The sequence below is a fragment of the Quercus robur genome, chromosome 3 (genome assembly GCF_932294415.1).
Source record: "Quercus robur chromosome 3, dhQueRobu3.1, whole genome shotgun sequence".
NCBI lineage: Eukaryota > Viridiplantae > Streptophyta > Magnoliopsida > Fagales > Fagaceae > Quercus > Quercus robur.
Genome location: NC_065536.1, coordinates 56,684,381 through 56,705,150, shown reverse-complemented (window position 1 = coordinate 56,705,150; position 20,770 = coordinate 56,684,381). Strand labels below are relative to the sequence as shown.

Here is a 20,770-nt window from a genome sequence, read left to right as displayed (position 1 = left end):
ACAATTTTTGTTTTACAAAATAGGACCACTAAAAAAAAAAAAGCCTCATCGCATGCGCGAAGCACGTGTGATGAGGCTAGTATTACCTTACAGATCTATTGCTTGATAGAACTTATTAAAAATTTGGTTACTTATTGAGTTGTCAGCTCACCCCTTTTTCCCCTCCAGTTTCAGATTGTGAAGAATAACAAGTTTTGGGAGTTTTGGTATTGTGTTCTGAGTAGGAAAAGAAGTTTAGTGATTTTGGGATTGGATGGTCTTCTAATAGTTTTATATTTATTGGCCAATTGACATTATGTACATGAGGTTTGGATTTTGTTCATATTAAATTATTGGAGATCTATTCATAAATAAATTGTTTAGGTATTTTGGATTTATTTGATTTAATTTTTGAGGATAAATTTTAGTTGTTAAGAAGGTTTTGCATACTTGTAGGGTGCTTACCATATAAGCGTGCGGCAGTTGTCACATGCCTATCTTTATAGTTGGGTTCGGCGTGACATACGTAGTTTTGAGTAACAGAACTGGTTGATAATTTGATATAACTATTGTCTTTCTTGAATGTTTTTGCTTTGTAAAATGGGTATTAGGTGCAGTTGTTGCTTTGTAGGAGGCAAACTACAAAATGTTTATAAAAAGAATTTGGAGTCAAAATTGATCAGAATGAGTGCACATCACTTGGTTATTAGAAGATTCCTTTATAAACTCTTCCATATTCAAACGAGATAAAGGTTTTTGATCTTCCAGAAGGACCAGAAAAAAATAAAATCGGAGTCTAGGGGTTTGGACTTTAGTTTAGACCCAAGAATAAGGCTAGAAACAACAACAACCACCCACACCCCCCCCCCCCCCAACCAAAAAAAAAAAAAAAAAACTCACAATTTTCCTAAATTGGTATTATTTTTACATGAGTTTATCAATTTTACTATGCATAAAACACAACATGAAACCTTAAAAATTATGAAAAAAAGTTGTGAAATTTTTTGTATCACTGAATCTATCCAGTAAGAAATATTGTAACCCAAAAATGAGAGGTCTTTTTCAAAAAAAGAAAGTTTAGAGGCACAACAAAATCTTACAACATTATAAAAAATAATACCTTTGAAGTTTAGAAGTGTTTGAATTTTACACTATGAAGTTTGAAAATTTGGATTTTACTCCATGAAGTATTGGGGTGTTTGAATTTTACATATTAATGTTTCAGAATTTGGATTTTACCTTTTAAATTTTATGGGTGTTTAGATTTTTCTCCTTAAAGTTTTATAATTTGGACCATAAAAGCCAAACACCTTGAAATTTCAAGGGATAAAATCAAAATTTTGAAATATCAAGGTGAAAAAAAATTTCAGAGGTAAATTCCAAAATTTGAAACTTCAAAGTGTAAAATTTAAATATCCTCAAATTTTAGGGGTATAATTTACAATTTATCATATATATCTATACTACTATACTATTTAAGGAGCTTATCTTGTTTAGACTGGACTTTTATGTGGTTTAGAAATACCCCTAAACCTAATGTTTAACAGAGAAAAGACTTGAGAACAACCTGGTAAAAATATATTTCTAACTCCACTTAAAATGCATATAAAATAGGACACTCTCTTACTAATATATGTTTTCAAAACAAACTTAGCCAAAATTATCCATAAAAAAAAAAAAAAGCCAATTTTTTTTATATATTAAAAAAGGAAATTATGACACTAGACCAAAAAAAAAAATCTCATTGTACGCGCAAAGAGCGTGTAATGAGACTAGTAAACTCTTGAGAGAGAGACTAGAGAAATTATAAGGTTCTTATAGTGGACAAGTGATATGGTCTAGCATTCCATTAAAAGCCTTTCATCTATTTAAAATTACTGAGTCAGAATTTTTTTTTAAACAAAAACTAATTACTGACTCAGTAACTCTTGAGAGAGAGAGAGAGAGAGAGAGAGAGAGAGATGTGGCAAGATTATAGTGGATATTATTTATCGCTGGTTCCTTTCCGGGTAAAGACCCAAACCCGGGCAGAACAAAACCCGTTATTCTTAATTTGCGCGGTAACCCGAAATTGAAGGAGAATTTGCACCATTAGAAAACAAAGGCAGCGAGACAGTTGGGACGTAACAATTTGTAACAAACCGAAAAGGATACTGCGCTCCAATGTCCAATCCAACCAAAAATGAGACAAAATCTTTACCTTAATAAGAAGTAAGAACCAGAATTTCTTGCAATTTTTGTTGTTGTTGGATTGTCTTTTATTAGTTTCTTTGACTTCGTTTCATTGAAGCCGTTCTCTTCTCTCACCATTATTTCCTCAACCCCTCTGAAAATGGCTCATCATCACCATGCGAATCCACGAATTCTGATCTAGCTTCAACTTTATTTTCACTTTCCACACATAACCCAGGTTTCATTTTTTCTCCTATCGTTTTTGTTTGGTTCAAGTTTGTGTCTTTAGAATTCAGTTTTGTTTTCTTGGCGTGCAAATTGAGCATATTGTAGTTTGTTGTGATTGAGATTGTGTGGTTTCTGCTGTAAATCACAGAGCAGTAGTTTTTTTTTTTTTTTTTTTTTTTTATTAACATTTGAAAGAAAGAAAGAAATGTAGAATCCATGTTTGTAGAATTGAAGAAAGAAGAAGGAGAAGATACAATAGAAAGCATTTGAGAAGAAAGCTTTGGCAGGAAGAAAAAGAAAAAGAAAACAATCACAAAATAACGAAATTTGTTAAGCTAAGGAGAATGGCAGACTCAGCGGAAACGCTGGGTTCTTTGGTCTCTAGTTCCCCTTCACCAGAGGGATCAGGGAAAGATAGTCCTCCTCCCCCACCTGATAATTCCTCTCCTCCACCGGTGGATTCTTCATCTTCTCCACCTTCACCTAGTTCAAGTTCTCCTCCTCCTTCTCCTCCTCCTCCTACTACTTCTTCTCCACCGCCTTCAAATTCAAAATCCCCGCCTCCTACCTCGTCTCCAGGCTCAGGTTCTAATCCCCCTTCACCCCCACCGCCATCGGATACAGTAGCTCCGAAGGCTTCACCTCCACCACCATCAAATTCAAAACCTCCACCACCATCACCACCACAAAAATCTCCTCCTCCTCCTCCTCCTCCTTCTACTCCTACTCCTACTCCTCCTCCTTCTAATAATAATGGATCTTCTCAAAACTCGCCACCTCCATCACAATCCCCACCTTCTTCTTCTTCTCCTCCTCTTTCTTCTCCTCCTCCTCCTCCTACTGATAATAATTCTACTTCTCAGCCAACTTCACCACCTCCATCTAATACCCTTGTTCCTCCTCCAACTGCCAGTTCCTCACCTAACCCGCCTGGTTCACCACCCAAGATATCGAACACTTCTCAGCCACCCCCTCCAGCCAAATCATCACCATCACCTCGGTCATCCCCTTCTGGTTCTGGCCTGTCCCCTCCTCCCCCCAAAACTGTAGGTTCCTCTACTGAGGTTAGCTCCAGCCCACCACCACCAGCACAGAGTGGGAGTGAAACTGTTACTACTACTGCTACTTATGTTGGGGTGGCGGTAGCAGGAGTGTTCATCATTGCCTTAATTGCAGTCGTTTGCGTAACCACAAGACGGAGGAAAAGGCGAGCTCAGATCTATACCTCCCATTACATGCCCCCCAATAGTGTTGCGGTGAAAACAGGTAAAAAGAAGTTCTTGAGGATTCGACTTGCATACTACATGTCTCTATGATCTATTAATTTTGGCGTTTCTGATATACAGATGGATTTTACTACAACCAGTCACAGACTGTGGGGAATAATGGAGGAGATCTCTATTATCATTCATTTGGAAGTAGTCAAGGGAGTCAAAGGGGGAATGCATACCAAGGACAAGGAGGGGCACCAGAATCGAATTCCCTAGGTGCTACTAAGTCATTTTTCACCTATGAAGAGTTGATGGAGATAACCAATGGGTTTTCTCGCCAAAATGTTATTGGTGAGGGTGGGTTTGGGTATGTTTACAAGGGTCAGCTACCTGATGGAAGGGTGGTGGCTGTTAAGCAGCTCAAGGCGGGTAGTGGACAAGGGGAGCGGGAATTCAGGGCTGAAGTTGAGATTATTAGTCGTGTTCATCATCGACATTTGGTCTCGTTGGTGGGTTATTGCATCTCTGAGCAACAAAGAATGCTCATATATGAATTTGTTCCAAATAAAACACTTGAGCATCATATGCATGGTAAGGGGAAATTCTTGTTTTCTCACCTTATCAATCATTGTCATAAACTCATAATTCTCAGTATGATATTGGTATCTGCTGTCAGGTCAAGGAATGCCAGTGTTGGATTGGACCAAAAGAATGAAGATTGCTTTAGGGTCTGCAAAGGGTTTGGCATATTTACATGAAGATTGTATGTATCTCTTCTGGCATTATCATGACTATTGTACTTGTGCTTATTGAAAACAAAAACATTCTCTCTTAAATATTTTCTTTTGTTTAGCAATGCTTGAATATGCCTTTGATCATAGTTGAGTTTTTTTTTTTCAATGAATTGAAATCTAATTTTCTTGCCCACCTCCATAATGTAAAGACAGTTCACCAGTAAAATTTAGGTCATATTAACTTTTTATGAACTCCTGTCGATCTAATATAACCGTCCAATGCTTAATTAACTGTTAGATAACTATGTTATCTGATTATTTCTTCTCACCGTCACTTGTTTCTAGGCCATCCAAAAATTATTCACAGAGACATTAAGTCGGCAAATATTCTTTTGGATGATGTTTTTGAGGCACAGGCATGTGTTTTGATCTCTTTGCTTATTTTTTTTTTTCTCTTCTAATGCTACCAATGATGTTTCTCTAACAGGTTTTAATTTGAGAATTGCTTTGAGCACAGGTTGCAGACTTTGGACTTGCCAAACTGGCAAATGACACTCACACTCATGTATCCACTCGAGTCATGGGGACATTTGGGTAGGTTTGAATGTCTGGAACACCTTGGCACTTTTACAATGTTGAAGCATTTTATGAGTCTGTTCCATTTCTTTTTCTTCCTACAATTCATGAGTACAATTCCAGAGAAAGCTAGTTGAAGTACTAAAAATGGCAAATACCTCAAACAGTCATGATATGTGGTCATGTGAAACAGAGGTGGGGTTTAGGACCTTCAGTTATTGCCCAGTGGCGCTCCATCACATTCTGAGAAATAGAACTTAGCCAGGATGGATATTTACAACAATCCAATCTATCACTTCCTTTAGAAGGCAAGGAAGTGATTGGTTGAGATATAGAGGACGGACTTGAATCTAAAGAGAGAAAACTCCCATTTTGGATCCATTACATGATAATTTTTGGCTTTATTCAGTTAATAGTAAAGGGATTTTAAAAACTTGGTTTTGTCTTTGCATAATCAATGTTTAATTTGCCTGTCAGGTACTTGGCACCCGAATATGCATCGAGTGGAAAATTAACAGACAGATCAGATGTATTCTCATTTGGAGTTGTGCTTCTAGAGCTAATCACTGGGCGTAAACCTGTTGACCCAAGGCAGCCTTTGGGAGATGAGAGTTTGGTTGAATGGGTATGAATTATCACTGTACTTACTCTTCAAGTTATTTAGAAGACTGATGGACTTTCTAACTTACACTCTTTCCAGTGGTCCTTTTACTACTAGTTTTCTTTCAAATGTTGGTGACCCTGGGGCCTGAAATATGGAAGAAGTTTAACTGTGGCCAATATTATTACTTCATATTTGAAAAAAGTGAAAATGATAAAGTATGCTTATTCTAGTAGAAGTATTTCCATGTCAGCTACCTCTCTTGCACTTTGGTATTGTCACATGGATATCTCAAGAAAAACAATGGAGTGACTAAATTAAATTCTTCCCTAATGCCTTGTATGTTTTCTTGTAAAACAGTTTTGCTTACCTTGAAGGTGTCTCATTTGTCTCCCATTGCCTTCTGTTTTCAATGAATGCAAATTTCCTAGTCCAATACATCCCTATTGCACCCTTACAATTGCAATTGATAACATGTATATTTGAGAGTTGGTACAAAAATTTCAATTCAGTTCTGTATATCAATAAAAATTATAATAAATTTTTAGCATTGCCAGGGGTTTGGTTTTGACGACAGCCCAGGATTTTTCTCTGTAACCTGCTGAATCTATACTTACAATCCACCTCCCCCCTCCCCCCTCCCACTTCCCCCATCGAAAAAAAAAAAAAAAAAAAAAAAAAAACCACCTTCCGAATCTGTATGAGATGATCAATCCTGATTTCTGAAAACTGACATGCTGTGATCAAAACAAATTTGTGAAGGCTTTTTCTTTAAGAAGGACAATATTAGGCATACCAAAAGCTACTGCTGCCTAGGCTGAGCTACTTTCTATGGTCAGTTTGGATTTGTTTCAAGTCCATGTTTCATTTGACCATGTCCAACAGATGAAGACTCTTTGACCTTATAAACGATCAAAAGGTCCTAAATACTTAAGTGTAATGATTTCCTATATCATCTCTTGGTATCTAGAGTAGAGGGTTTGAATCATAGAATTTATTTATTTTTGGGTACTTACATTTAATCTGTTAGAATGATGCTGGTAATTCTTTTCTTATGATTCACTTGGTTCCCTTTGAAAAATGTGTTGTCAGGCTCGTCCACACCTTATTCATGCCCTTGAAACTGCTGATTTTAGTGCATTGGTAGATCCACGACTTGAAAAGCAGTATGTGGAGGTTGAAATGTTCAGAATGATTGAGGCAGCTGCTGCGTGCATTAGGCATTCTGCTCCAAAACGCCCACGCATGGCGCAGGTAATACTAATAAACAGCACTTTGTGATTTCTCTTTGTTGTTGCCAGTTCAATCTCATGCTTCTTATTTACATATAACATTAAGAGAGAAATATGCTTAATGGGATTAAATGACATAAGGTTAGCTCTACATCAGCTTTACCCTTTCTCCTATTTTTAATACAGTTTGACTTCTAATCTTCTATGACTAATATGTAGGTCTTTTCTTATAAAACTTATTCCCATCTCCAAGCTTCTTGTGGTAGTTCTCTGACTACAATAAACTATTTGGGCTCTCCATTTCAGGTGGTAAGAGCATTGGACAGTGAAGGTGAAATGTCTGATCTGTCTAATGGGGTGAAATATGGCCAGAGCACAATATATGATTCTGGCCAATACAATAAAGAAATTATGAGATTTAGGAGGATGGCACTTGGCAGTGACGGCTCAGATCTTGACGCGTACAGTGGACCATACAGTGGACCATACAATTCTAAAGAAATGCCAAAGCTTAAGGATGAATATTCAAGTTCTGAATCAGAAACTCGAGCCTTTAATGCACGTAGTGGTGAGCAACGATATGGCAGCACAAGAGAAGGCAGTGCCCGCCGGTTTTAACTACATGTGATTCCAAATGGTTTTCTACTGCACAATATTTGACCCATATAGGGCACTAGAAAAGGCAATATCTGCAAGAGAGGCATTTGTTTGATTTAATCTGACTTAACTAGTGTGTAAAGCTTTTTTTTCTTTTTCTTTTTTCCCCTTTTTCCTTTTCTGGTGAATCCTGGTATATCACTTAGTCCTTTAAAGTATTTGCAGAGTAGGGGAAGCTTAAACTAAGTAATACTCAGAAGGTAAATTTTAATACCAACAATGTCTTGATACTGGGGCGAGACCGTTCATTTTTGTGTGAATACTTATTGTGATAAACGTTTTATCATGGTGAAATGATTTAGCGTTTTCTGTATTGGATGCATATCATTTACTACTATTATCATCGTGTTTTTCTACTCTTTTTGCCAGAAGAAATTACCTGTATCTTAATATATGAACTGTAGAAGTTGCAACATGCTGGTAGTTTCTTTTGCAAAATAATCAAGTTATTCGCTTGAGAAGAAACGAAAGGCAACACAGGAGGGAAAAATTCTCAAATTCAAAAGTAGTATGCCTAAATGTCTCGCAAATGAAACAAGAGGTAAGAAAGTTATGTACAAGACACACTTGATGAGCTCCATCTATCATAAACCGACTTGAAGAAAAACTACAAAATTAGAAAGCTGCAATTTTACCCTTTTCTACTTTCATATTTTCAAGATCTACTTTACTAAATTGGATTTCAAAGTTGATGTATCAATGATCATGCAATATTGAGTGATACTATATGGTTAGAGGAGGTGTCAAAACTTTGTCATACCCTTTGCTTTCTGAAATCAATACCACACATTCTATCTTCCGTCTATTGTGATAGTCTACAGTCTACTAGCTCGAACAGAGCATCCCTCAACTTCTTCGGCTTAATGTCTGTGTTTGCCTGGGCAATATACAATGTTATTCTGTATCAGACAGATGATCCAACGAACAATCATGCAAAAGGAGAAATGGATGTGTTATGCAATTTTAAGCAGGATTCAATATGAATACATTGTTGTTTTACTTAAAATAAATTTATTGACTTGTTTACTCTCTCTCTCTCTCTCTCTCTCTCTCTCAGTTTATTATTATTATTTTTTATGGTTTTGGTTATGATGGTATTCCCTAACAAGCTGGCTCTTTCAGTGCTATGTAAATAAATAAGGACTGGCTGATGCTATGCAAAGGCAAAATGAAGTTATTATATTTCCCACTGAGCTCCAAACATCCCGAGGAATTTTAGCAATAAACCATTACTTTCACATCACCTAAACCCGTTTTGGTATGTCTTTACTTGAATCTTACCTCAACTCTGAGAATGTTCAAGACCTGGCCACAGAATGTGGTGACATTGGCATCGGCTACTTGAAGTCCTAAGGAATCTATAGCCTCCATGAACCTCGCAAACCCACCTCGCTTCTGCTCACAGATGATCTTAATCAAGAAGTCTCTTTGGCCTATCTGGCTTACTTCCACTTGCACCTAAGAAAAGGTTTATGCCAAAGGTGTTGAGGCATATTGCAATAATAAACTGAACAAAGACATTGGAAGTGACAGCTAAAGGTTATGCTAGCACTACATACCTCTGTTTGCTTCTTTTCTCCAAGGCTGGATGATTCTGGTTTTTGCTCAGTAGGAGCAAAACATGTGGTGCCACCATTTGTTCTGTTTGGTTTTAAGATCTTCAACTCTGCTCTATTCTTTTCGCAGTCCTCTTCTTCCATTTCCCTGAGCTCATCGTTAAGTTGCTCAACCTCCTTCTGCAACTCTTGTATATATTCAATTGCATCTCCAACAATCGCAGCTCTATCCATCTAGAAATTCATTAAATGAAAGAATAAAAGCTGAATAAATACAGAGAGGCACATCCAAGTTGGGTGGAAAAAGGGAGACCAATTCACTATTATAGTATTTCACAAGTATTTATCATCTTAACCTTGGTTATCTTTGGGACTAAAGCACGTAGAGTGAAGAGCCCATCTTTAATCCTGTGCCTTCTTTTCCTCTCTGTGGCGAGATTTTTTGAATGGAATTTTTTTGTTTTTGGCTCCTGGATAACTTTTTCCTTCTCTTTTTCTACCACATTGCCACAATTTAATGCCAATTTTGTCTTCAATGAACTCACATTGTACTCAGGCTTTTTAGAGCCAGAAGATTTTCCAATTGACTGATTCATAGAACCATGTAGTGGTATATAACCACAATTTAAGTCAAATGGACATTCACTGGAACGAGTGGATCCACTAGATAATCCCTCAACACTAGGATAGGAGCTGGACTGGGTCACCGGAGAAAGAGCTTGTATTCCAGGCCAATGTTGTGAGTACTCTTCAGGCAATGGAGCAAGATGATGTTCACTGAGTTTCACATTGGCAGTGTTCCAGACACTCTTGGCATCTTGGTCTAAAGAGATGTTAAACTGAGCTGTAATGAACTCTATGGTCTTTTGGTCTTTTGGTAGCTGAAAAGAAGAATTATATATTTATAGACGGGAGGAGAATATCTCAATTATAATGCTGAAATTAAATTAAGCACAAAGCTAATCTTACATGCTTTGCGACAAAGAGCTCAATAAGACCACCAACAACTGGGATCAGAACTCGGGTTCCGAGTTTGTCCTGTCAAAATAAAATTTTATTTTTAGTTAAGTAGCCAGTAACACCTCTATGTTTTCTAATGGTCTGTCTCAATCCATAATGATCCTTTCAGATATGGCCATTTATGATGTAACAAATCTGTGGGATGTCCCATGTTTTCTATGTCTTGGTAGTATAGTCAATTTTTCAAGCATATCATCAACTACTTGATGAGGGACACTTAAGGAAAAATATATGTTAGAGCCTAGAGCCTGGAATATGTGATTAGCCTCAAGCCCATATCAATGGCCTAAAGCTCCTTTTGGTTGCTAAGAAAATATTTGGTAAAAAAAAATTGAAATTCAGTTATTGTGTTTGGGACCTGAGGAAGCAAAAGCCTACTCTTTGAACATTTTATTTCTTGGAAAATCAGACTGTTTAATCCATAGGATGGAGTATGTACTTTCTTTTTGGTTTCATCAGTTTGTTATCTGAAAGCAAATTCACAGAGAGAGATATTGGTGTACCCACGTTTGAAATATCTGAATCCAAGGCATTGGCATCGCAAATCCACCTGGGTTGGGTTGATATGACAACTTCACCATGAACCCTGGTTCCAGTTTTCCATATCATTGTATCTTTATCATGTATTCACAGAATGAAAGGTCAAGATTTTGAGAGAGAGAGAAAGAAAGTTGTACCCAGAATACAGTGGCATAGAAGAAGGAAGTTGAGCAAGAGCTTCACAAGCCTTTGTGCTTATGGGATGCTGGAAGTGACCATCTTTGCAAAGAGGACTCAAATGATGCTCCACGCCTCTTTCCTCTTTCACATTAGCAACAAATCTATAACCACCACTACAACAGCAACCCATCCATTCAATAAACCTACAATAATCAATGACCACAAAAAAAAAAGAAAAAAAAAAGAGCAAAGAGTGTCAAAATCTGATGTTGGGTCTAGTTGAAAATGTTTGATACAATGTAAAACAATATGCTAATAGTAATACTACCTAGATGGATCATCTCCTAGTTTCCAAACAACACAATAGTCCCAGGTCTTTGTCCGAACAAAGGGTCTAAGCCACTCCACTGTTCTCTCCAAACCCCTCATTGTCTCCATTTACAACAATTTTGGTTTGTTTGTGAGTTTGCTAAGAGTACTAGTAGAGTCCCAGGTCTTAAAAGCCTTTCTTTCTTTCTTTCTTTCTTTAATTTGGATGAGTACAAAGGAGCTTTTAACTTTTGTTATATGTCTCCCTGTATATGTCTCCAAACTAGAGGCAAAATGGTACGCGACAATGCCAACACTCCTGTGCTTTTCAATTGGGAGGGTATCGTAGTAGTCAGTTGCAAATCCGTGACAGTGGGAATCTGATGCCAGAAGAGAGAGAGAGAGAGAGTGAGAGTGTCATGTGTGTGTTTTTTGACCGATTACTAGAGTTGGTATAAAAAACAACCATCGAATGGTTCAAAAGCTCCTGTGAAAACAACCCATGACAGCACATAATCACTATTTCATTCTTTATTATTTGGAAAATGAATACAAGCTTACCATTTTTGAAGCATGTATACCATCCTCTTTATGTGTATATATATATATATATATATATTTATATATATATATTTAAGAATCAATACCATCTTCTTCATTTTAAATAATGTTCACTAGATTAAAGGGTTCGCTAGAAAAATCGGGATGGACTTCTTATTTGCAGCAATTGTAACTTTGATTGTGTAGAGAATGAACTGGATGCTAAAGCTATTATAGATGTCTTGGCCAATCCTAATTATGTAAATAACATTGTCTCCTATCTTGGGTGATTGTAGGCAATTGATCTGAAATCTTCCCTAGGTCCGGTTTAGTCATTGCTATTGTGAAGTGAATTGCTGTGTTGATGAGCTTGCTAGGATGGGTTCGAGCCATAATTTAGGTTTTGTTATTTTTGACAGTTCGCTTGTGGACTTGCTTTCTATTTTTGAGGATGACTTCAATAGGATGTACCTAAACCAGCTTTGCTTTAAGATTTTTGTTCTGGTTTAGTTTTAATCTATTATCCTTTGCACAAAAAAAAAAAAAAAAAATGTACACCCTATAAATAAGATTCTTAATCATGAAATTGACTCTTTCAATTTTCAATTAAATGGAGAGGGTTGTGGTTAATTGTGGTGAAAATTTTTTTGGCTCCTTAGTTTAATATATGAGTATAGTTTGATCTGCATTCATGTTCAATATGTGAGGTCTTTGATCTTAGATTATTGAAGGAAAAAAAAATTATGGTAATTCCCAATTGAATTCATGCAGTGCTATTTGGTGCTTTTACGGCTGTTAAGTTGGGTTTTTGACAAAGAAATGACATTTAAGAATAAGATTACTTGTCAATTATCCCAATTTACCAATCAGCTATAAACCTATGTGATCTACTAATGGTATTCTGATCCTTTACGTGGGCTTTGATTCAGAATCAAATCCTTCATTTACAGTTATCAAAAAAAAAAAAAAAAGAAAAGCCTTCATTAACTTAAAAAAAAAATAAATAAATGACAAAGTTAATATAGACATCGCTACAAGCCTATTAAAGTATTGTATATGAAACAGTAACACTCTAAAACCAAACATCATTTTGAAGTGTAAAATTACAAAACGTAATAAGTCTGTTATTAATAATAATAACTGCAAATACTAATACTTTCTTCACAAGTTTCAAATAAGTGGTACGCTTATATTTTACAAAAGAAACAAAAAGTGGCATGTAAACTTGTAGGACAAGGATTTCAGAAAATGGAATATTACACGGTTTGGCTCTGTTTCACCATAACAGGTACAATTCTGTATTGTTCCTAAACGGTACAATAATGAAAGGCGGTATTTAGCTAAACGACAATCATGGAAAAATGCAGACATTTTGCACAATGCATGAAGATCTTAAAATCCATAACAATAATAAACAGAAAAAAAAAAAAAAAAAAAGAAAAGAAAAGAAAAGGAGTTGAGTTGAATGTGTCACAAATTTTTTAGCAATTTTTGGTTTTATTGCTTGTTGCTTTGTTTGGTTCAATAATACCGTATATCCTAATGTTTACAAACCCACTGAACCAGAAGCTATAGAATTAGAGGGTTCATTTAGAAAAGAGAGTATTTATGAATTAATTAGTATTATTGGGTCACAAGATATATAGATTTGAAAGGGTCAAAGAAAATTTGAGTAATTTTATAATCACAAACTATTTTATAATATTTATATAAAATTATTGATGTAGCAAATTCTTATTGGTTCTTATGAGTCCATTACTAACATTACTTTTTTACTTACTAATAATCAATAGCAATATCACCTATTTGTAAAAATATTTGTAAAATGGTTCATAACTTTACTATTTTCTAAAAAATTTAAACCATTTCAAAAAAGATTGAGGGCTATAGCTTCAACGTGGCACTGCCCTCCATGGGCTTAGTAGAGCTTATCAGTTGGGTTGGGTCGTATATTTATCAGAATTTGGATCCATGACAAGGCCTACATATACATGTGTAATATATTTATATCGCCACTTACTATTTGTACTTTTTGTTTGAAACTTTTTTTTTTTTTTTTGAGGAAAAGACTAAGAATTTTATTAAGAAAAACAGCTATATCAGCTTGAATTACACGTTAAAACTGTGATGGGATATCTTCCATTCACACTAAGAGTCTAACCAATTATTACTTCTTGTATTTAGGGCCTTTCGTTGGTTTCCAAAGTTCTTAGTTATAGAGTTAAAGGATTATATGTAGCTAAAACGAGATCTAATTAATTCATGCTTTCCATTCTATGTTAAATCCATCCATACTTTCAACTAATTCATTTGGTTTGGTATCGGTTTGAAAACATTTCCACTCGTCCTGGCTAGGCCAATTAAGAATCTCCCTTCAATCTACCTAGCTTGACTGATGCACATTCCCAAATACATATACACGAATTGGACAAGTCATTTGATGAACTACAATGACAGTTGCATACCATCTAGCAAGTACCTCAAAAGGTTAGTTTTGTAATTATTGGATAATTTATTGGTGATGTTGAAAGATTTTAGACAATTTTTCTAAACTTATATTTTTTTAAAAAGTGAATTACAATTCACTCTTATGGTTTGGTTTAATCACAGTTTTATTAAAAAAAAATTAATTTTTACATTTGATCCCCTAAGTTTGGATTAAAATATAATCATTAGGTTCCATCCAAATTAATATATTTTGTATTTTGTGGACAAACCTTCAATTAAACTCTTCCCTTTTAGTTTGGCCATGTAACAATTTAGTTCTGCAAAACATTTCAATTGTTCTATTTTGACCCTAAAATTTGAATTAAAATTGAATTGTTGAGAAGGATTTTGACAGAATCCTAACAATTTCGTTCGATCCAAACCTTAAAGGGTCAAATGTGACAATTGAAAGTTTGTGTACTTAATTGTAAGAGGACTCAGTTTAAATGTAATAAAAAAATTTGTTGTTGAAGGTGCACAGTCTAAGTCAAGGGCCTTGTAATCAAAGACGACTCTTCTTTATCAGGAGAATTAGGATTTGAATCCTTTTATAGTAACTAATATATATATATATATATATATATATTCTAAGGTAGATATATATTTCTTGATTTTTCAGCTCAAACAGCCTTGCTAATTAAAACTATTGCATGTCACAACACCACCATATGTAATTACATATTCCAAGTTGTGGCCCTTGTGGGTGGACACTGGAGATATGAAAATACAGAAGAAAAATTAAAATAAAAAACAGAAGGATTTTGATAGAAATGTAAGCCAGGTACATAACTATATCATATGGAAGCTCCTGATCTTTGATTTTCTATACCATCATCATGCACCGGCTCTGGGCTCTCCTTCATGATCACCACCTGGCCTCATTTCACCTCTGTTGTGATGGTGATGATTACCATTTTCGGATGGCCTATGCCCTCTGCTATTATCACCATTTTCAAATGGCCTGTGCCCTCTGCTTCCTCCATTTCCAGATGGTTTGCCTGTTGGAACTTTCTTCTTACCAAACCCAAACTCAATGTCCCCATTATCTTTGGGACGAAAGTTGTGGTTTTGCTTTGCTGGTTTTTGTTTGTTGTAACGCCGGTTGCAGAGCCTGCCAAGAAAGCAAGCTATAGCTGATACAACAATGATCACAGCAAGGACAATAAAAACTGTCCCAAATGACCCATTTGAATGGTGTGAAGGTGGTTCCCCAGTGACAGTGTTGGGGTAAACCAGAACTGGCTGTTGTTGTGGCTGAGGGAGTTGCTGCTGCTGGGGTTGTTGCTGCTGGGGTTGTTGCAAAGACATCTTTAGGCTTAGTTGAGAGAAGAGAAAGAGGAGGGGCTTGGTTTTAGTATTAGTTTGCAGCTCTTGTGCTTTGAGTGCAGACAAAGGTTGTTTTTTGGATTACTCATGAAACAAGCAATTAGATTGCTGTGTGAAAGGGTTATGTATAATTGTGTTGATCCATTCAAATATGTGGGGGGTTTTGCATTCAATAAAGGAGGAATTTTCTTTAATAAAGAGACTGCTAAAGATATTCCTTGTGTTGATTACTGCGGGAGATTCGGTACTGCTGTTGCTTTGTATGGAGAGAAAGTAAGATTTTGGCTGCTTTGAACAACACACTTTTAGATCTCAAGGCCCCCACGAAAGAAAAGCAATTATTTTATTTAGACTCTCTCTCTTTTAATCATTGGAGTGGGATGATCTCCGGTGAAACTCATGCATACAAATAGATGTTATTATGTATTCTTATACGGTTTCTTTGTTGGGTCAAGTGGGCTGAGTTCAATTGATTTTGATTGTTTGAATGCAACATATATGCATGTTTCATATTTGGTATGTAAAGCCGTAATTAATGATGGTTTCATAGATTTGTGTGTAAGAGTGGTTTGAACCGTTCTATTTACATGAAAATTTGTGCTCCTCTCTTTCATTTGGTGAAGAATTCTAGGTTTTTTTGCAGACATTTTTTAAAGGAAGATAGATTATGTGGTTCAAAATTGGGATCTGTGTAATTAGTTATGTACCATTTCCCCAGGCTCAGGCTCATCTGCTTTAATGGGGTCACTCGTCTAATTGTTGTCTTTATTCCTTTCTCTTTTTTCAAAGAAAAAGGATTCTGCTAGAGTGCTATGAGCGGCTTGAGTTTATCATTTTTGTTGATGATTGGAGAGCAATGATATTATAATCATACTGTACTCATAATAGGTTGGTAGTTGGTACAAAAATTCAACAAGGGACCCAATGAATCAGAGGTTCCAATGCACGGAAATAAAGGTGACCTTGCCACTCTTTTTATGCAAGTGCAAGACCAATTGACAGTCCCCTTATTGCTTTATCATTGCATTGTTCTGATGATCATTGGATTACTGGCATTATGCCAATGGATTCACAGCACAGTGGTCTGTGACGTGCCTCTATTTTCCTCTTTAATTATACCATTTTGATATTGTATTTTTGTTATTAGGAATAAAGTAAATAGATAATGGTAGGAGTGATTATTAGTTTAGGCTTTAAATCAACTTTACTTGTAGTAGGTAAATATAGGATTCTTTTGAATTTCAAAGTTATGTTTATCTTATAAAGCCTTTTTTTTACAAGTTATAACTTGACATTGAATAAGAAGACTGGATCAAAAATCTTATCATTGAATGAAATTTTCACTTTGCATGATCTTTTTTCTATTAAAAAAATGATGATTTTTTGTGATTTTATCCATTTGTGACACATAACAAATGGAAGCAGCAGCCCTGCTAATTTTGTAATATATATATTTTTAATGGAATTGTAATTTTTGTTGTTCTCCATGAGAAGTTTAAACAAAGAAATTGATTTTTAAACTAAGTTTGAGAAAAAGGAAGAGAATGGTATTTATGTACTAATTATCTATTTTTTATGAAAGTGGACTCTGTGACCTATAAGAATGGGATAAAATATGCATTAAACGTTATATTTACTGGTGTCCTAAGAATATTTATTAATTAGGCCTAAAAATGAGAAAAAAAAGAAAAAAGAAAAGAAGAGAGAAAGACTATAGGTAAACTTTTTTTCTTATTTATTAAAGTAAAACATTATAATCAGTATAGTCAAGAATCTTGTAATTTAGTGATATTGTCTATTTTCTCACAGAACTTACATAAATTCTTTCTTCCATATTTATTATAATTAAAACATAAAAAATTTATGATTGATACGTGAAAAAAATGTAGTGAGTGATGAGTTATGTGAAAATCATGTTAGATAAATCCTAACTTATTTCTAACCGGTTGGAAAATTTGAAAGGTGTCTCACCCCTAATGTGTGACTCTTGTCAGGCTTATGGCTTGTTCAAAGGTTTGTTTGCTCAATGGACCAGAGTCAAAGTGGGATCACTTGACATACTTTAATTGCTAAAAACAGCAAACCCTGCATAAAAATATGCGATCCTAAACGACCATGCATCCTACAACACCTAAACGAACTAACCAGTAACAAATTAATAATAGGATGAATACCCTTGTATGCGCCAAGCCACACAAACCACTTCAAACCAAATTTGTAACAAAACTTCACAACCAAATTTCTATCTTCTCCACACCATCAATTCTCACCAAAATTCCATTCTGAGATATAAATTTAACCCTCCCAATCCCATCCTTAGTTCAATTATTCACAAATTCAATTCAGCAAAAGAAAAAGGAAATTTCACAAATATACAATGTCAACAATTAATATTCAGCACCTCTCTCTCTCCCTCATCTCAATCCACCTCATTTTAATCATTTTCCCATCCTCAACAGGTTTCTCAAACCCTTCCATTTTATTACATTTACTCAGATGTAACATGCGCGCGCACACATATATATAGCACATTATTTTCTATTTAAGTATAAAATTGTGACATTTTTTTTTGGGCATGCAGGTGCAGCACCCATTGGAATATGTTATGGTCGTGTTGCCAACAATCTACCACAACCCTCCTCCGTTGTCAACCTCATCAAATCCAATGGCATCAAATACGTCCGCCTCTTCGACATTGACCCCACCACCCTCAAATCATTCTCCGGTACCAGAATCAACCTTACGATTGGCGTGCCTAACGAGCTCCTCCCCTTCCTGGCCAATGCCAAAGAGGCCACAACCCTCAGCTGGCTCCAATCCAATGTCTTCGCCCACATCCCCGCCAACCAAGTCCGCTACATTGCTGTAGGCAACGAGGTCTTCCTCAAAGACCCGTTCTACACCCCCCACGTCATCACCGCCATTCTCAACCTCTACCAAGCTCTCAAAACCCTTAACCTCACCAATTCCATCAAGCTCTCATCACCACAAGCAGCCTCAGTCGTAACAAATTCATACCCTCCATCCGCAGCAACCTTTGACCCGTACATTGAATCTGCTATCATCCCTCTCGTACAATATCTATACGATAGCCGTTCACCTTTCATGGTAAACGTGTATCCCTACTTCAGTTACATAAACAATAAGAACCATGTTTCTTTGGACTACGCATTGTTCAAGTCTAAGAATAATACAGTTAGAGATGGTGCATTAACGTATAGTAATCTTTTTGACGCGAGTGTGGATGCGTTTGTGTCTGCAATGGAGAAGGTGGGGTTCGAGGGAGTGCCGGTGGTGGTGACTGAGACGGGGTGGCCAACGAAGGCTGGCGAGGCGGCGAGTGATGAAAATGCGTCGGTGTACAACGGAAACGTGGTGAGGCGGGCGGCAGACGATGTTGGAACGCCACGGAGGCCGGAGACAGGAGTGGAAGCTTACCTGTTTGATTTGTTTGATGAGAACAAGAAGGGTGGAGAAGAGTACGAGAAGCATTTTGGGATTTTTGGTCTTGACGGGGTTAAGGCTTATGACATCGATTTTAACTAAGAGAAAGAGGCACGTTTGTAGTAAGGTTGCCCTCTTTTTTTTTTTTTTAAATGGTCCAAGAAGTTCACGTATTCTACTTGTAATCATAGTAACATTTTACCCGTTAATATTTTAGATAGATATAACAGCCTTCATTTGTTAATAGTAGCTCTGGATTGTATTGCAAGATTTTATAAGGAGAAGGTTTTATTCTTTCATTAACTATTAAATTTATCGAAAAGAAAAATATGAAGTGATTAATAAAAGATAGTTTCAATCTAAATAATTTATTTTTTTTGCTATGATTTTTTATCTGAACATGTAATATGCATGAGGTAGAGTTCACAATAAATTATATATTGGACTTGAGAAAATTGGGCCCAGACCTAGCTAATAACATATCCAAAGTCGAAGGAAAAATATTGGTATAGATGGGAATTTTTGGACCAGTTATAAAAAATAGTCAACCCATTGAAACGTTGGTCAATCCATGGGGTCACACAGGTTGATCATTTTTAAAAAGGGATTTTTTTTCCCACATTTTTCTCCTCTCTTTTCTTAAGCCTTTCTTCTAACAGGCACTCATCGGTTCTTTCTTCACAAGATCAAGCTTGAAAACTTAATTAGTGGAACTTAGATCGTGTAAACTTAAGAATTATTTATTATTTAATTTTTAATTAAGATTGTTTTGTTAATTTCTTTCATTATTTATATTGGAAGGAAGACAAAAATAATATTATCAAGTTTGTTTTTTATTAGACAAGAATCTTATAACTTAAATAACACTTCATAGTGTTTCCAGCATAGTAATCTAGAGTTTAAATTCTCCTACCCCAATTATTGTTGAATACTTTTTTAAAAATTTTAAATTCCTTCATTTTTTGGCATGTAAAAAAGAGGGGGTTATAACGAGTTAATCTGACCCTGAAAAGATCAAGTAAAGGTTAAAACAACATTCCATGTGAAATTTAGGCAAAGGATGATGCATTTGAAGTAATACACATCTTTAGATGAAGATTACGAATTCGATGAATTATTTTCAAAAGTGCCATGGCTAGGACTCCCACGCGGTGACAGAAGGCTATATCTTGCACAACTTGCTTTCCAAATCCAGCGTAGGGATACCCCTGCTGTCATAGCTCTTGGACCAACAAGGAAAGCAAAAGCTCTCACATTGTTATATGGTGCTGAATCTGCTGATGCTTATCCTTTTAGTGATGAACGTTTACTAAAAGTTGAAACACAAACTGAGGAAATGACAATGGATGATTGGCCTAGGAAGGTCAAGCGGGATCTCCATGTGAATTATGATGTGGTACCGTGCTCCATGTGAATCAGGAGGAGTTTTGTGGACTTATTGTAGTCTGGGGTGTAACTATAAATACCATCCTAATTGTGCTTTTAGGGCAAGACATTCAGGACAAAGCCAGGATTTGAAGTTAAGAGAGGCGGCTTTGCTGCTCGCTGTGTGTGGCGGTTCAAGCCTTTGACTCTACTGTTTAATTACAAAGGATTTTTATTTAAAACTTTTTAAAGAACCAAGTTGTTTGTTTTGGAAAATAAAAAAGGTTGATTGAGCTTAATCATTTTTTAGCTTTATTATTGGTAATTTTTGTTATTAGGCTAATTTTTTTGGGTTTGTATATTTTGTTTTAAATTTAATCTATTAATTTTTTATGGCATTTATTAAGTGGAAAATACTAAAACTAAAACATTTTTATAAATTACTAATGTGATGAGTGGTTATTGGTAAGTAAAAAGTGATGCAAGTGTGTGAAATAATAAGAATTTGCTACCTCAATAATTTGTAAAAAGTTTTGTGGCTAAACAATACTCTTTAAAGAATTGATGGTATTGTTAAGGGCGGACAAAGTGTAATTTTATTGAACAAAATTGCTAAAATTAGTACCTATTACTATACTGATTTAAATATATATATATATATATATATATTGTA

At 35.6% G+C, this 20,770-nt stretch overlaps 4 protein-coding genes across 5 annotated transcripts; 2 read left to right on the top strand and 2 right to left on the bottom strand.

Moving 5' to 3' along the window:
* The first annotated feature begins 2,134 nt into the window (after window positions 1-2,134).
* Window positions 2,135-7,746, top strand: LOC126718498 (proline-rich receptor-like protein kinase PERK13). The gene is given in 9 exon segments (XM_050420725.1): window positions 2,135-3,645; window positions 3,726-4,181; window positions 4,267-4,316; window positions 4,318-4,357; window positions 4,670-4,740; window positions 4,842-4,918; window positions 5,378-5,525; window positions 6,594-6,755; window positions 7,040-7,746. Coding segments are annotated over 9 exon segments (2,238 nt in total). The 5' UTR covers window positions 2,135-2,723; the 3' UTR covers window positions 7,352-7,746.
* Window positions 7,747-7,857: 111 nt separating this feature from the next.
* Window positions 7,858-11,166, bottom strand: LOC126718497 (transcription factor bHLH90). Of its 2 annotated transcripts, none has more exons than XM_050420724.1 (8): window positions 10,955-11,166; window positions 10,644-10,799; window positions 10,474-10,552; window positions 9,916-9,984; window positions 9,303-9,827; window positions 8,950-9,180; window positions 8,672-8,848; window positions 7,858-8,267 (listed from the first exon to the last, which is right to left on the bottom strand). In XM_050420724.1, exons 1-8 carry the CDS (start codon window positions 11,062-11,064, stop codon window positions 8,193-8,195), a joined length of 1,422 nt encoding a protein of 473 aa, XP_050276681.1. In that variant the 5' UTR covers window positions 11,065-11,166; the 3' UTR covers window positions 7,858-8,192. The 2 variants fall into 2 exon arrangements, with proteins under 2 accessions (XP_050276681.1, XP_050276680.1); XM_050420723.1 differs by having other exon boundaries at window positions 10,644-10,829; window positions 10,955-11,164.
* Window positions 11,167-14,596: 3,430 nt separating this feature from the next.
* LOC126718496 (uncharacterized) lies at window positions 14,597-15,651 on the bottom strand. The gene has a single exon (XM_050420722.1). The coding sequence runs from the start codon at window positions 15,268-15,270 to the stop codon at window positions 14,797-14,799; it is 474 nt and encodes a 157-aa protein (XP_050276679.1). The 5' UTR covers window positions 15,271-15,651; the 3' UTR covers window positions 14,597-14,796.
* A 1,613-nt stretch (window positions 15,652-17,264) lies between these two features.
* LOC126719829 (glucan endo-1,3-beta-glucosidase-like) lies at window positions 17,265-18,841 on the top strand. Its single transcript, XM_050422339.1, has 2 exons — window positions 17,265-17,301; window positions 17,870-18,841. The coding sequence occupies exons 1-2, from the start codon at window positions 17,265-17,267 to the stop codon at window positions 18,832-18,834; spliced, it is 1,002 nt and encodes a 333-aa protein (XP_050278296.1). The 3' UTR covers window positions 18,835-18,841.
* The last annotated feature ends 1,929 nt before the right edge of the window (window positions 18,842-20,770 follow it).

Bases quoted from the DNA above. Each gene is read 5' to 3' on its own strand.
- LOC126718496 (XM_050420722.1), bottom strand. From the start codon at position 15,270: ATGTCTTTGCAACAACCCCAGCAGCAACAACCCCAGCAGCAGCAACTC.
- LOC126718497 (XM_050420723.1), bottom strand. From the start codon at position 11,064: ATGGAGACAATGAGGGGTTTGGAGAGAACAGTGGAGTGGCTTAGACCC. The intron at 10,553-10,643 runs GTACAACTTTCT...AACTGGAACCAG, and splicing joins TCTATGCCACTGTATTCTGG to GGTTCATGGTGAAGTTGTCA. The intron at 9,985-10,473 runs GTGGGTACACCA...TTATTTTGACAG, and splicing joins TGGATTCAGATATTTCAAAC to GACAAACTCGGAACCCGAGT.
- LOC126719829 (XM_050422339.1), top strand. From the start codon at position 17,265: ATGTGTGACTCTTGTCAGGCTTATGGCTTGTTCAAAG. The intron at 17,302-17,869 runs GTTTGTTTGCTC...TTGGGCATGCAG, and splicing joins GGCTTATGGCTTGTTCAAAG to GTGCAGCACCCATTGGAATA.